Below are 13499 nucleotides of genomic sequence, written 5' to 3'. Positions count from 1 at the left end.
AATGTCATTTTGATGACAAATGGCTGGCCTCAAAACAACTGTACTGCTAATTTACACTTGAAAATGGCGTGGTAGCCCTCGCCTGTAACCCCAGCACACAGGAGGCAGAAGGGTCACTGCAACTCTTGAGACCAGCCTGGGATACACTGAGCTCAAGGCCAGTTTGAACTGCATGGTGAGACCCTGTCTCAAAGACCAAAAAAAAATATAAAGCTAAAGCTCATAAAGGTTATGCTAGGTAAGGGCAACAGGAAGGGACCCAAGATCCCAGTTTGAGGCCTTTATCTATGTATACAGTGGACTATGGGCTCAGAGCAAGGCTTCCTCTAGTTGAGTGGTACACATCCAGTCTCCAGAGCTGTGGTCATCAAAGCAATGGGAGTGCACTGGACAGTCCAGAAGCCCAAAACCAAAGGAAAGGCATGACCTACTCCTGGACCACAATCCTATAAAGCAGCAAAGGGACAACTTTTTCCAGGGGATTTTTACAAAAAATACTTTTCTGGATACATTTCTGTAGATTTCCCCTCAGAGAAAATTGAAATGGTGTAAGACACTTTAATAGAAAAAGTGAGTCACTACTTAATTTTTTGATGAAACTGTTTGAACCGCAGGGCCACTGAACGGCTAGAACAGCCAACTTTAAGCCAGCGTTACCTACAGAACAGCACCCACACCATGTGCACATATAAAGACTTGCTTTGTAAAAAGCATCAAGTAGTTTACATCATGTCCACCTGGATACAGCCTACTGATATTAACAGGAGGTACCCGATACAACACTGCTCTCCAGAAGTGTCCCAACATGGGCCTAAGGTTACAAACGGTCACACTGCACTATAAAATGGCACTTCCATCATCGTGGCTCCACGCACTATTTACGAATTGTTTCAAACCATTCAGATAGCCTACAAAATAAATTGGCGCAGTGATACATCAGTCTAGTTTTTTACTGAAACTGAAGTGAATCTCACAGGGTTACTTTTCCTCAGACATACCAAATGAAACTCAGCACACTGGAACAATTGAAGATCAATTTATTAAAACAGTTGCCTTAGGCATCTGCGATGGTGACTTCCACCTCTACTCCCGGCTCGATGCTGATGGAAGTAATCTGCTTCACAATCTCAGAGGGACTGTGCAAATCAATGAGTCGCTTGTGGATTCTCATCTGGAAGCGATCCCATGTCTTAGAACCTTCACCACAGGGCGTTTTCCTTGTAGTGATTCTCAAGGTCTGCAAACAAGGTAAAGGAAAGCAAGTGTTTAAAGCTTATCCACAAGACTTGTGCAAAACTGTTACTGTGCTTTTTATGTGAGGCCACCAATCCTCTCCCATTCTGCCAGTACAGTACACTCAAAACTCAGGACTTTAAACAGTCACTTCTAAACATTAGGTACCCAATACAAACCAAATTCTAGCAGATTTTGGGTATGTATTGTTATTACCAGAGAATTCTTTTGGCAGCCAGGCTGCTTCCAGGGCAGGAAAAAGTGGACACTACTTCTTATTCCCAAGCTGTATCTTACCTTAGTAGGCATGCGAACGGGTCCTTTCACTTTGAGATTCTTTTCCTTTGCACCTCTGATCAAGTCAGCACACACTACAAGGAAATTAAGGGGAAAAAAAAAAAAAACAACTCAGTTCCTTCCAAACAACTGAAGCTAGTTTAAGAAACCTCAGCTGCTGGCTCAGAATAGCGTATAAACCTATCATTGTAATTCAACACAATAGGAGTCTCCTCATCGCCAAACGTTTGATACCATGCAAAAAACGCACTGAAAATCCCAGGCCTTCCCCACCTGTGCGACCTAGGCAACCCGCCACTTCCACCCAATTCCGTGCGTCACCAAGTCAGACACATCCTTTTCACCTCCACTCACCCTTCTCCAGCGATTTCACGTTGCGGCTGGTGAGGGTAATCCTAATTCGGTGAATCGCCACCTCCGGCTCCACAGGTGTTTTTCCAGTATCCTTAAACGCCTGTTATAGGACCGGATGAAAGAAGCACAAAAGATCGTGACAACCCGCGCGTGGCCACCCCGGCCGCTCCACCATCGCAAAGCTGAGCACGCGCGCGGCCGACGCCGCCGGGACCCACGTTACCCTCGGCGGCGCGCGAGCCCGAGCCGCGCGGCGCCAAACCCCGTTCTCACCATGGCGTGGCGGGGCTTCCTGACCGACTTGTTCCTCGGAAAGAGCGAACAGCGGTGAGTCAGGAGCAGGGGCGGACGCTAACTAGCCGCTCCGCACCCACTACCACCTCTTGCCCGGAAAGAAAGTGGGCAGGCCTGACAGGCGCTTATATAGCACGCTGGCATCCGGGTCCCTCACGCCCCGGAAAAGGAACGGCCCCGCGCAGAGGAAGCGGCTGCGTGAGGCTGGGCGGGGGCTCCCGCGGAGTTGGCGGGAACGATGTGACTCACAGCGCCCCCTGCGGTCTTGGCGGAATCACATCCCCTCGGGATGGGCTTCCCCAGCCTCCTGGCCGATGGCTAAAACCAGAACTGCGTCTGCTGCACTGCACTTGTCCACTGGTAAAGTACAGACTAGCGTTTTAATTTCCATAGTTTCAGTTTTGTTTTCTATATAAGCCAAATTGGCTGGGGTTATAGCTCAGTGACACAAGCGCCTCTGTGGCAAGCATGAGGTTGTGAGTTCGATCCCTGGTACTGAAGAAGAAAAGAACCAACCATATAGATCAGATCAAATCGCTTTTGTCTGAACAAGTCAGCAACTATTCTGAGTTTAATGAGCCTGAGTCTTGGGATAAAAAACTCCAACCATCTCTTCGCTGATTTCCACAGGGGTTGCGCCAGTCTGCACTGCCACCAACAGTGCAGAAGGGTTCCTTCTCCCCACATCCCCTGTCACTGGCTGATTTCTTGATGACAGCCTTTCTTTGTGAGGTGAGAGAGAATCGCAATGTTGTTTTAATTTGCATTAAACAAATGTTGAACATTTTTCATATATGTATTTAGCGTTTGTACTTCTTCATCTGAGAAGTGTGTATTCATCTCAGATCCCATTTTTGCATTGGGTCTTTGAATTAGGGGTGGGTCTGATTTTTTCATTTCTTTATATTTTCTAGATATTGGCCTTTTGTCTGAGGAACAGCTGGCAAAAATATTTCCCTGACTGTGTTGGTCGTCTTTTCTCTTTGTTGATGTTTTGTTTTGCTGTGCAAAAGCTTTTTAATAAGATGTGTTCCTGGGGACAGGGATTTAGCTTGGTGGCATAAGCGTCTGCCTGGCAAGCTCAAGATTGTGAGTTCAATCCCTGCTACAAAAAATAAATAAATAAGATGAGTTTCCAGTGTTAATTCTTTGTGATAATTCCTGTGTGCTTGGGGTTGAGGTCCTATTTGATCCAGCTCTTCCCCTTCTTAGTATCTTCCAGAAGTAATTAAAAGCATCACACCACAGTGATATATGTGTACTCATGTGTATAGCAGCACAGTTTGTAAAAGCTAAATCTTGGGAGCAACCCACATGCCCATCAACCAATAAATGGATAAAAAATGTGATTTTAAAAAAGTATAATGGAATACTATTTAACCATAAAAAGATAAAATTGAGATATTTATAACTAAATAGATGGACTGTGTAACCATAATCATAAGTGAAATAAATCAGAAACATCAGGGGAAAGTGCACACCAGCCTTCATTTCTGAGACTGGGTCTTACTGTGTAGTTCAGGCTGGACTTGAGTTCACGATGTAGCCCCAGCCGACCTCAAACTCACAGTGATCCTACTGCCTCAGCCTCCTGAGTGCTGCAATTACAGGCATGCATTACCACGCCCCGCTGGTCCTCTAGTTTTTAGATATTTAGGTTTCTTGTAGCATCTTTTACTCTTAGAAACAATGTCACTAGGTAAAATACTTGTAGATCAGGGTTTTTCAGGCATTTCTGACATTTTGGAGCTGGATAATTCTTTGTTGGAGGGTGGGGCGGCCTTGTGAAGAGCTTTTATTTGTTTTTTCAGACGGGGTCTCACTATGAAGCTCAGGCTGACCTTGAACTCACCAGAATCCTCCTGCCTCAGTTTCCCAAGTGCTGGGGTTATAACTGTGCGCCACCATGCCCAGTTGACCTGTGTTTTACAGGATACTGGCTCTCCCAGTCAATGCCAGTAGTAACCCTTCCTTCCCATCCAGGCTTGACATTCAAGCATGCATCCAGAGATCCCTATGGTCGTCTGCTTCACGTGGGAAAGTCACCACCTCTCCTCTTCAATACGTACACATGAACAATTCCTGTATTTATCCTTGGCGACTAAATCAAAGAGTCAGATTATTCTAAATACTTTAGTATAAACCTGCTCTCTGGAAAGGTTGTACACAGATACATACTTCCATGAATAATAAGCTTTTAAGCGTGAAAACAATTGAATTAAATATTTATTCCAATTTACCTTTAGAAACATGCCTAAGGTCATTGCACACTATGTTTTTAGCATCTGTGTCTGTAGCCGTTCTTACTAATTTTTGTAGCTCTCTTAGCGCTGTGTCCTGAAGGCTCGCACCGCAGGGACTCTGTGTGGGGCTGTGCTCGGCCACCTGCTGGCCTTTTGCCGCATGGCAGTGTCGTCCTGTTCCAAGAAGGAAGTTTACAGCTTAATTCACCATACACACGTGTATGTTTACAAACAAAACGATAAAGGAACATTGTCCCGAGTATGACCAAGTCTCCATAGACACTTTTCTTTGCGGAATTTTGGATATAAATAAAAAATCTCAAGTTTCTTCAACCTGAGAGTAAAGAATAAAAACCAAGGAGAGCCAAGCATGAGACGCACTTGTGACCCCGGCACCCAGGAAGCTGATGCAATAGGATTGCAGGGAGCTCAAGGCCAAGCTGAGCTACATAGAGAGTTTGAGGCCTGCCTAGACTACATAGTGAGATGCTGTCTCCAAATAAAAGAAGTATGTAAAACTCTTTTGTGTTTGCTCGTGTTTCATTGGTCTAGGAGAGCACTCTAGTTTCCTGTAGCACGGCAGGCTAGCAGCCTGTTACAAAAGCAAGGTGGAATTCTGAACAATGAGAATTTCTCATGCCATCAGCTATAATTCTGTACTCCCATGAAATGGATAAAATCATCAGATACTGTGTATTCACATATTGTCCCAGGGTGTCTTGTCCTCAGCATTTCTTGCTAGGTAAATTCATCACTTCAGTTTCTGTTCCCATCTTTCTAAAACCTTCTCTCTGCGTCCAATCCCTCTCTTCTAAGGACCAGTCATTGGATTTAAGACTCGTCCTAAACCTGGGATGATCTCATATCTGAAAGACCCTGGTTCCAAATATCACAGGTAACTAAGGTGTCAAGACTCAGACATAATATTTTTGGGACACTATTCAGTTCACTAGGCTGCTAAAGGATTTTTGCAGGGAAGAGATGTAGTTATAGGAGGGTAACTGAACCAAGATGTTAGGAAGCTATTTTCTGACTTTGGCAAGGTGACATTTGTAATAGGTAGAGCGGTAGCTTGGACACAAAGATTACTGGAGATTGGGAGCAGAGATCTTGTGTACCTTGTTACTGGGCTGCATATAGAGTGTGAGGAAAAAGGAGGCATCAAGAATGACTCTGATTTTGAGTCTCACAAACCAGGCTATTTATTAAGATGGGAAGGACTGGGAACAGAGTAAGTGGAGTGTGGAGACAGAGAGTTGAATGAATATTCAATCTGGGTGAACATTAGACATCTAAATTATGTGCCCTGTGATGCCTGAGGGTAGAGCAAAAGGAAAAATCAATAATATCAATGCTATCTTCATTTAGAATTGAGACTTTTTGCTGAAGATTATTTTGCTTTGCTTTTCATTTTCAAAATGTTGCACTCTGATATTATTTATCTGATTACTGGGGTTGGTAGCACACTTACAAATGTTACACCTGAGGCAAGTGCCTTTCCAGGCCTGGCTGTGATGTGTCCGTGGATTAGAAAGAACAGAAGAGATGATGGCCAGGTGTTGGAGGACACACACAGGTCCACTCTCTAACCCTCACCAAATGTGCTGCACACAAAATCGTCTTCATGGGCCTGTTTTCTCATTTATGAAGGGAAGACGTACCCAGCTGACTGCCCAGCAGAGGCCTCTGTGCGGAGCCAGCAGACCGCGGGTGTAGCTGCCCCACAGGCGTACTGCTAGATGCACAAGATGGATTGTGTCTTCTGTGTCCCTCTTTCCTGCTTCCCAACAGTAGAGGGACCACGTACAAACCCAAGGGCGGAAGGCGGAGGAAGAGGCCTCCTGCCCCATTTCCAGGCCTTTATCTATCCGGGGTGACCAGCCTTCCCACGTAGCCCGGATGGCCTAGAACAAGACTAAACTGATACTGTTCGTGCCAGCTTTCATTTAGGAGTCTCCTAATTTTGGTTTTAAGTCCCTAGCACAAGCCTAACAGAGGAGAAGGCTTTGAATTGAATATTATTTTAGAGGTTTAAGAAGAACTGGACTGAGTTTCAATAATCTAAGTTGTCAGAAGGTGATAGAAACTTTTCTAGATGTTTGTCTGAAGATAGTAAAAGGTGACATGACACAATCTAGTGGAAACCAGTAATTGGAAAAGAACCTAAGGCTTTTCATATTCTGATCCCACTGAACTGGGACTAAGCAAAAACTTACAGATTAAAAGAGCATCTCAATGGTAATATTTTTAAGAAATAGTCTATAGTTTCCTTAGTAATTTTATTATTTTGTTATGGAATAAATTTAGATGTTTGTTAAATGCTTTTTCAATCCCTAAGCAGGTATTCATATGACTTTTCTTTCTTGATCAGTGAATATAGTAAATAGATTTCTTAATATTAAGCCTTTTTTGCCTTCTTGAATAATATCTCTTCACAAAGTATATTATAAATAAACTTTTTAAAAAAGATGTGTGTCTGTGTTGATACTGTGCTGTTACAGAAATAAATTTGGAAACTAATCTTAATCCTCTGTAAAGATTTATATAGTTGTGTGTTTCTGTGTGACTTAAAGATTTGGTAGAATGCAAACTTCCTTGAGGGATAAATATATACTTTCTTAATTTATTCTGTGATAATTCATTTGCCTTGATGTTTCTTTCATGGTTAGTTAATTAACTAGAACAGTAATCCATGAACTTTTTTGTCTTAGGAACTCTTTACATACTTAAAAATTGTTGAAAACTACAACAAAATGCTTTTCTATTGATATTTGCTACTTTTGAAATAGAAATAAAAAAGAAAACAAATATTTATGAATTTATGTTAAAATAGATTATTAACTTATTTTAAAATGAAAAATCCATATTTTTTCTACAACAAAAAAGTATAAAGCGTGGCACTGATTTTACAATTTTACAAGTCTTTCTAATATCTGGCTTAATGGGACACAGCTCAATCTTCACATCTACTTCTGCTTTTAATACAGCCTAACATGTTCTTTTGGTAGAAGTATGTGTTTTGTTAACATCTGTATAAACACCAATATATAATTGGAAAAAGAAGATTGAATAACCTATTCAGATTTTTGTGGATTTTCTTCTTTGCTATTACATTAAAATTGCCTAAGTAGTAGTTTCTAAGCAGTTAGTTACAGTGGGAATGTAGTTCATATCAGCGAGGTTTTTATACCGTTGTATTAAAATCCACTAGTCTGTCTTGTACTTTTGATAGATCTTTCATCCATGCATTATTCTGTAATATTTGATCATTGGGAAAATATTAGCTCATTATGCAGATCTTCTAAATGTTAATAGATTTCATAATATGAGATCTAAAAATCACATTTGTTAATGTCACTACTGATCTTGTTAGAAAAGTCTTTGTACACTGACAGTATCAGGAAACTGTCAAGATCAAAGTGGAAATATGATTCCCCAAATTCTGATTTTAGCTTGAAATCTCAAATTTAATCTTTGGGAATCAGCTGCTAGTTGTTTTCCTTAAAGTGTCAAGTGCGTTTTTATGCATTTTTGAGAAAATGTCTACCAAATACGTATTCATTCCAAATGACCTTATTTTGCCTGTAAGTTTCTTTAATTAAAGAAATGATGTTCTAATGGAAATGAAATAACATTCTTGTGAAGCACCAATGAGTCACAGATGAAATTAAACAATATCTACAATTAAATGAAAATGCAGGTATAAGATACCAAAACCTGTGGGATGCAATGAAAACTGTCTTAAGAGAGAAATTTATAGCAGTAAATTCCCACATAATAAACACAAATAAGTACAAATAAACAACCTAATGTTGTACCTAAAGCTTCTAGATAAAGAAGAGCAAGTCAAGCCTAAAGCCCATAAAAGGGAGGAAATTATAAAGATCACAGCAGAATTTAATGCAAGTGAGACTAATAAAACCATACAAAGAATTAATAAATTGAAGAGTTATTTGAAAGAATAAATAAAATTGATAAACCCTTAGCCAAGCTTATCAATAAAAGGACTCTCATAGGATGTAAAACACAGAAAAAATGGACCTTCCCAGACATGTATGAATTAGCAAAGCTGAATCAAGAAGATATAAAAAATCGGAATAATCCAATGTCAGTTAATGAAATTAAAAACATAATTTAAAATGTAGTAACAAAGAAAAGCCTAGGACTCAATGTATTCGCTGCTGGAGGAGATTTAATACTAATATTCCTCAAACTCTTCAATGAAAATCAGGGAAGCAATATTCCCTAACTCATTCCTGGAAGCAAGTATTCCACTGATACCAACACCAGAGGAAGATCCAACTAAAAAACAGAACTACAAGGCAATCTCCCTAATGAACATAGATGCAAAAATTCCCAATAAGAGATTGGCAAACAGAATACAGCAAATCATCAAGAAGATTATACACCATGACCAAGTGGGATTCATCCCAAGGATGCAGGGATGATTAACATACATAAATGGATAAATGTAATCCACCATATCAACAGAGCCAAAGACAAAAATCATATGATCAAACAACGCCCAACACTCATTCATGATAAAACTGCCACAGAAAATTGGAATAGATGGTCTTTACTTCAATCTGATAAAAGTCATCTATGACAAACCAACAATCAACATCATATTAAATGGACAAGATTGGAAAACTTTCACTCTGAAATCAGGAACAAGACAAGGATGTCCACTGTCACCACTCCTGTTCCATATAGTTCTGGAAACATTAGCCATTACAATTAGACAAGAGAGAGCAAAGGAATAAGGATAGGAAAAGAAGAAGTTAAATTATCATTATTCATAGATGGCATGATACTCTACATAGAAAACCCCCCAAAACACTATTGAAAGACTACTAGAGTTAATAACCAAATTCAGTAGTATTGCTAGATGCAAAGTCAACACTCAGAAATCAATAGCCTTTCTATACACAAACAACAAACTCAATGAAAGAGAAATTAGGGGGACCACAACCTTCACAATGGTATCCAAAAACCGAATTACTTAGGAACCAATCTGACAAAGGAAGTAAAAGATCTATATATTGGAAATTATAGTGCTTTGAAAATGGAGATCAAAGAGGATATCAGAAAATGGAAAAACATCCCTTGCTCATGGATAGAAAGAACCAGTATAGTGAAAATGGCCATACCCCCAAAATTATTTTACAGATTTAATGCAGTCCCAATCAAAATACCATTAACATACCACACAGAACTAGAGAAAATATTCCTAAAATTCATTTGCAAAAGAAGAGATCTAAAATAGGAAAAGCAATTCTGGGCAACAAAGGCAAGGTGGGGGCATGACAATCCCCGACTTTGAAATTATACTACAACTCTACTGTGATAAACTCAGCGTGGTACTGGGAAAAAAAAAAAAAACTACAAACAAACAAATAAGGAAAAAAAAAAAACCCAAAAACAAAACCAAACTTGAGAGTCAGTGGAATAGATCAAAAGATGCAGACACAGCTACAAACACACTCAGCTACCTTATCTTTGATGTAGGTGCCAAACACTGTTACTAGAAGAAAGATAGCCTCTTTAATAAATGGTGCTAGAAAAATTGGCTCACTACATGGCCAGTACTGAAACTAGACCCATGTCTGTCACCATGCACTAAACTAAAATCAAAATGGAGCAAAGATCTAAATATTAACACAGAAACACTAAATGGGCTCTAAGAGAAAGCAGGTAGAAATCTTGAAGACCTAAGTGTAGGCAGAGAGCACATCAACAAAACTCAGACTGCTGAGGAAATACTTCAGTTTTTCACATCAAAGGGAATCATCAACAGAGTAAAAAGACTGAGTGGGAAAAAATTTTAGCCAATTGTCCTTCCAACTTCTGTCTAGAACATATAAAGAATTGAAAAAAATCATACCCCAAATTCAAAGACCCAATACAAAAGTAGGCATCTGAGATGAATACACACTTCTCAGTTGAAGAAATACAAATGACAAATAAATATTAAAAGGACACAATCTAGATTTAGTAAAATTAATTACTTTCACAGCTTGTCATTGGTTTTAATAAACAACTAAAAGTGTGTTTCTATCACAGTAACCTATGAACAAGTTCACCGCCGTTTAAGAACTGTTGGCCTCTCCTTTTTTACGAAGTGTCTGTTCATATTCTTCTCTGAATTTTTCTATTAGGTTGCCGATACCTACTATTTTTAGCTGACTGACTTTTAACCAGCAATCTGAGTTACAGCTGCTTGGGTTTAGCTTGTCAGTTGTCTTCAGATTTCGTTCACCATAGCTGTTACTATGCAGAAATTTTATATACTTTTTTGTAAAATTAATTTTTTCTTGCTTTGAGTTTTGGATCATATGTGATTCTCACAACTCTTAAAAAATCTCTATGATTTTGTTTTAGTCCTTCTGAAATTTTATTGTTTACATATGTTTCTTTGATTTTTCTGAGATGTATTTTGCTATATTAAGGAGATATAAATAATTTTCCATTTATCTACCTACCAGATATCTATCCATATATTACTCTTTAAAAATTCTCTTTAAAAATTCATTTTATAGTTTCCTGATCTCTTTTATATCTTGTTTGGAAAATACTAGGTCGATATTTATTAATGGAACTCTCAGCCGTCCATAGTAGCGTGGCTTGAACTATGCCTTGTGCATATAAAACACTGCTGTCCTTATCTTGCTAATGCTGACTTAAAACAGAGTGCAAACATATGCATTTTTGTTTTTTATTTTTAACGGACTTATTGAAGTATAGTTGATACATATTGCAGATGCCTACTAAATTCTTTTATTTTGAAATTTCAGTAATGGACTGGGTATGATGGCATATCCATGTAATCCCCAAATTCTGGAAGGCTGAGGCAGGAAGATTGAAAGTTCAGGACTAGCCTGGGCAGCTTAGTGGTTTAGTGAGACCCTCTCTCAAAATCAAACAATAAGGAAGAAGGCTGGCGATGTACCTCAGTTGGAAGACCTGAGTTCAGTCTACAGCACCACAGTTTGTTTTCATAACACACGTTTTTCTTTATCTACCTGAGAGGATGAGAAACAACGACACCCAATTGCAATGAACACCACTAGCGCATGTATTGTAGTATTTGGATACCATTAGGCACTAACGTAATCCAGGGAACTTCTGAGGAATGCCTGATTCTTCATCTGGGCAGGAATTTGTCAGATGATCTTAGGAGATCTTATTGGATCAGAAAGCAGTAAAAATGAATGGATTGGGTCAGATGATGAGCCAATGTGAAGGAACTTCTTTGTCTTTTTTTTTTTTCATTTTTTATCGGTACCGAGGATCAAACTCACAACCGCCTGCTTGCAAGGCAGATGCTTAAGCCGCTCAGCTAAATCCCCAGCCTCAATGTGAAGGAACTTCTATTAGTCAATCTTGAACCATTTGAGCAGCAAAAAATTATGACTATGCTGGGCATAGTGGTGCATGCCTGTAATCCCAGTACTGGGAGGCCGAGGCAAGAAAATCTCTGTGTGTTCAAGGCCAGCCTGAACTACATAGTGAGACCCTGTCTAAAAAAAAAAAAAAAAAAAAAAAAACCAAAAACACCCAAAATGAAAAAAATTATGACCAGAATTGATAGATATTAAATGTATTAGAACCAATACATATTAAATATATAAAACCAATAGACAGTAAATATATAAAAACCAATAAGTTTATGAGAGAACAGAAAACAAAAACAAGAAAAGAATGTCTTCAACTCATTTGGCCCATAGCACTAGGATATCATGGCGTTATCTCAGTTTTCTTATATGCATTGTCTTTCTACCAAATAGCTCTTTCTAATGTGGAAGGCTTCTTCTTTCATGGAAGAATTACAAAGAGTAAGCAGAGTAGGCATAACAAAATCAGGATAGCCTCGTTCTGAAATTCCCAAGTACTTGTGTCAGGTAACGTATAACATGGTAGAAACAGTCAAAAAAGGGGAGGAGAATCTTGCAGCGTGGAGGTTTACCAAACCATTGGCCCATCTTCTTTTCTCTAAAGGTGGAAAAGCCCATGTGTTTCTTCTGGGGTGAGGCCCATAGCACTAGATCAGAAATATTCTTCTGCAAGTTTAGCCTGAAGTTAGGTGAGGTTCTAAAACTAATTTCCACTCCCAGATGGGACAGAGGATAATAGGAAGAGGTAAGTGTCACCACAATGAATCCAATAAGCAAAATCAGTAGACAGGACCTTCTAAGGAGAACAACCTGTTTCAGCAAATGAACAGTGGGATGGAAGGTGTTAATCTAGACTAACGAGACACCCAAACCAAATGTGTACCCCTTACTTGGATTCTGAGATAACAAAGTAACCACTAACACGCTTCTGAGACAGGAAAATTTGGTTTTTGGCACATTATTATATGTCGGCAAGGCATTACTTTTAGTTAAGGATGATAATGACATTATGGTTTATACACTTACCGAAGAATGAAGGGATAAAATGGCATGAGTCTTGTATTTGCTTTAAAATATTTTGGAAAAGAGAAAATGGAAAGAAAAAATTTCTAAAAAACAATGAAAAATGTATTTAGCAAAACTGATTGATAGATATCATAATGGATGATGTCAGTTTTTATTTTTGTATATGTCTGAAAATATTTAACAACTATGAGATTGTTCTAACAGTTAAAGCAGGCAACGAAGAGGACCTAAGACAGACAGTGAGGCAGACCTGTGTTCCCAAAGACAAGCAAAATGCCGGGTTTGTACTAGAGACTAAGCACTGTTTTTAATGAATGATGTACAGACATTTCCTTTTCTAATCTATAGCTTTTTCAGGAAAAATACCACTTGTATTATCTCTCACATATACTGCTCCTTCCTTCGACTAACATGAAGTGAAGATCTATCAAGTGACAGATGCTATTTGGGGTCAGATACCACTGAGGCCATGGTTACCCTTATGAAACTTACTATACACCTAAGGGAAGGAGATGGGTACTTTTTAGAGATAAAAAAAATATATACATGTAGTGAATTGGCAACTGCTGGTCAACTAAACACTAGCTGAACTGAATCAGCATGGTGCTGAGCGTGGATGGTTCACCTGAGGGCTGTTGCCAGCATAAAAAGGAGACCT

At 39.2% G+C, this 13499-nt stretch overlaps 1 protein-coding gene and 1 non-coding gene across 2 annotated transcripts; both read right to left on the bottom strand.

The window, feature by feature from the left end:
• Positions 1 to 1020: 1020 nt before the first annotated feature.
• On the bottom strand, positions 1021 to 2356 carry Rps20 (ribosomal protein S20). Its single transcript, XM_003465982.5, has 4 exons — positions 2158 to 2356; positions 1885 to 1984; positions 1531 to 1604; positions 1021 to 1237 (listed from the first exon to the last, which is right to left on the bottom strand). Exons 1-4 carry the CDS (start codon positions 2158 to 2160, stop codon positions 1055 to 1057), a joined length of 360 nt encoding a protein of 119 aa, XP_003466030.1. The 5' UTR covers positions 2161 to 2356; the 3' UTR covers positions 1021 to 1054.
• Positions 1686 to 1752, bottom strand: LOC111755685 (small nucleolar RNA U54). The gene has a single exon (XR_002790234.1). It is a non-coding gene; the product is annotated as a small nucleolar RNA U54 (small nucleolar RNA).
• Positions 2357 to 13499: the final 11143 nt, after the last annotated feature.

This window comes from Cavia porcellus, unplaced genomic scaffold (assembly GCF_034190915.1).
Source record: "Cavia porcellus strain 051 isolate PalLab524CR breed Dunkin Hartley unplaced genomic scaffold, mCavPor4.1 scaffold_11, whole genome shotgun sequence".
Lineage (NCBI taxonomy): Eukaryota > Metazoa > Chordata > Mammalia > Rodentia > Caviidae > Cavia > Cavia porcellus.
This window is presented reverse-complemented; position numbering and strand designations above follow the sequence as displayed.